The 2808-nt window shown below is 52.1% G+C and overlaps 1 protein-coding gene across 1 annotated transcript in view; it reads right to left on the minus strand.

The window, feature by feature from the left end:
- Nucleotides 1–2163: 2163 nt before the first annotated feature.
- INHBE (inhibin subunit beta E) overlaps nt 2164–2808 on the minus strand; it is a 1449-nt gene continuing 804 nt past the window's right edge. Inside the window, exon 3 of the mRNA XM_007467674.1 lies at nt 2164–2808. This exon is cut by the window's right edge and continues 1 nt beyond it. Within this exon, the coding sequence (XP_007467736.1) occupies nt 2164–2808 (645 nt within the window).

Raw genomic sequence — 2808 nt, forward strand, 5'->3', positions numbered from 1 at the left:
ACTCTTTCCGGAGAACTCCTACTTTCCTTCATCTCGGAGTTCTGGAGACTGGGGCCACCTCTGCACCTCTACGCGGCACTCTCTCTTTCTGCTCTTCAAGTCTGTCTGCTCCCTCTGCTGGTCTTTCTGGCACATGACACCTTCTTCGAGTCTGACTGGAGGCAGAGGAGACTGGGGGAGGTGAAGGAGTAGGAGGCTTAGGTCCCCCCACCAAAGCCCAGCTGGGAGCCCATGCAGGGGTTGCATAAGCCCAAGGAAACAGAGGGGCACACCGGCAGAGGCTGCTACTGAAGAGTGGTAGTGTCTGATAGGAGAGTGCCCTGTCCCTTTGGACTTGTGTTGCCATAGTTACCGGATGCAGGGGAAGGGGCAGCTATTTTAATCTCTCTGAACTTTCTTTATGAGAAAGGGGAGAAGGCATGGTGGGGGAAAGGAGCCCCTTCTTTTTCTGTCACCCTTCAGATAGCCCTCCCACATCCTAGCTCTGCTTCCAAGAACCATGCCTCCTTGGGTCTGGAGAGTCAGTCAGTTAACCGTTCAGTGTGAGGGTCAAGGGGAAAGGTGAAGGTAGGAAGAGGTCTGAGGCCTGACAAATATATGTATTAACTGTGGGAGGACAGATAAGGAGCCCTATTTTAGCCTCCCTCCCCCACATGACTTTGACCCAGACAGTTATACCCAGAGGGTCAGGCAAGATCAATGATAACCGGAGAAGAGACCTTACACATGCCCCTTCCAGGGAGCTCTTTTTTAATTTTTTTAAATTTATTTTTGGCTGTGTTGTGTCTTTGTTGCTGCTCTCAGGCTTTCTCTAGTTGCAGCAAGCAGGGGCTATTCTTCGTTGCAGTGCACGGGCTTCTCATTGTAGTGGCTTCTCTTGTTGCGGAACACATGCTCTAAAAGCGCAGGCTTCAGTAGTTGTAGCACACAGGCTCAGTAGTTGTGGCACACGGGCTCAGTAGTTGTGGCACACGGGCTTAGCTGCTCTGCGGCATATGGGATCTTCCCGGACCCCACGGTATCAAACCCGTGTCCCCTGCATTGGCAGGTGGATTCTTAACCACTGCACCACCAGGGAAGTCACAGGGGAGCTCTTTAGAGAGCATTGCTTTCTCCTCCCCACCCAGGACTCTAGATCAGCAATTCTCAAACAATTTGGCTTCAATGTTCCTTTACATTCTGAGCTTTTGTTTACATGATTTATATCAATTTACCATATTAGAAATTAAAACTGAAAAAAAAGTTTGTAACACAAGAATGCACAATCCCACAAGAATACACATCCCATTAACAAAGATGTCAGGAATGTAATGTAATCACATGTCCTACAGTCTCTGGAAAACTCCACCGTAGGCTGTGGAGATATTGAAAATTAAAAAGGCATATAACATCTTAGTTTTATTATGAAAATAGTTTTGACCACATGAAAGGGTCTCAGAGACCTCCTGGAGGTTCCCAGGCCACACTCTGAGAACCATTGCTCTGGACCATCATCCCAGCCCTTCTTTATGACTCACAGTTGTTGATTTTTTTTCCCTCATTTTTATTAGGAAAGTATAAACATTTGCCTCCCTGATGGGTCCTCCCCCCCACCCCAAGAAAAACCAGAGAACTTTTCAGGCTCAGCACTCCTCTCTCTGGACTCCCATTTCCGGGGCTCTCCCAAACACCTCCCATCAGCCCCTTTCCCAGCTCCCTCTTGAGCCTCCCTTCAAGCACTTCCACAGCCCTTACACTTGGCCAGCCTGTTTCCCCCAATCCCAAGCCCAATGGGCCCTTGGTCTGCTTCTTCCTTCCCTCACTTGAGGACTTTCTTTCCTCTGGAGAGACTAAGTGATTTTTCTCTGCCTTCTCCTTCCCACCCTCCCTCCCTCACCTCTGCCATCTTCTCAGATGGCTTAGGGTAGGAAATCATACTTTCTGGGTAGACTCCTTTAGAGGACACACTTTCCCCATCTCCCCACACATCAACTAGCCTGGGATGTGCCAGAGTCTGGACAAGAAAGTGCCCATTTGGGTCCCAGAGGGGTCAACCCATTCATATTGCCAGGTGACCCACTGGATGAAGGTATGGGTCAGGAATCTGATGCCTCCAGACACAGATGCCCTTTGCCTAGGAACCCCTAGTTTGATCTCTTCACTCCAAACCCCCAGGTCCTCTTGCTAGCTGCAGCCACAGGCCTCTACCACCATATCTGGCACATCTGTCTTGACCACGTTGCCATCACGGTCAAGGTAGAGGAGAGAGAGAGGCCTTCGGGCAGTAGGGACACAACAGGAAGTACCCAAGGGCCAAGGGTTGTTGGCCTTGAGGAGGCTGAAGACAGCAGAATGGAAGGAGGCAGCAATGCCTGGGCTGCCAGCCAGGTGCGGGGGACACTGCCCACTGCAGTAATTCAGCTGGTACCCCTCAGGCTGCAGGATCCAGTCCCGCCATCCCAGTTCCTGGAAGTCTACATAATGGTCTCGCCTACAGCATAAGGGGGTCTCAGGCTCACAGCTGGGGGTCCTCCTCCTGGCCCGGCCTGCTCCAGGCTCTTTGGGCCGGGTCTTCAGCTCCAGGAAGGGCCGCTGCTCTCCCGCTGTGTCCAGGAGCTGCTGAGTTTGGGGGGCAGCTGTGCTGTTGCCTTCTAGCAGTCTGCAGTCCAGTTGGAGTTTCAAGACACCAGACTCCTCATGCCTCAAGCCACTAGAGGGCAGAGTCAGGGCGTGCCAGCCCGGGGCCGTCAGTTGGTGCTCAGCCAGGAGGACGTGGGACCCTCGGCGTCTCCTCCTAGGGCCCCATCGGAAAATCCTCAAGGAAAGAGT

Source organism: Lipotes vexillifer, unplaced genomic scaffold, assembly GCF_000442215.2.
Source record: "Lipotes vexillifer unplaced genomic scaffold, Lipotes_vexillifer_v1.1 scaffold387, whole genome shotgun sequence".
Classification (NCBI taxonomy): Eukaryota; Metazoa; Chordata; class Mammalia; order Artiodactyla; family Lipotidae; genus Lipotes; species Lipotes vexillifer.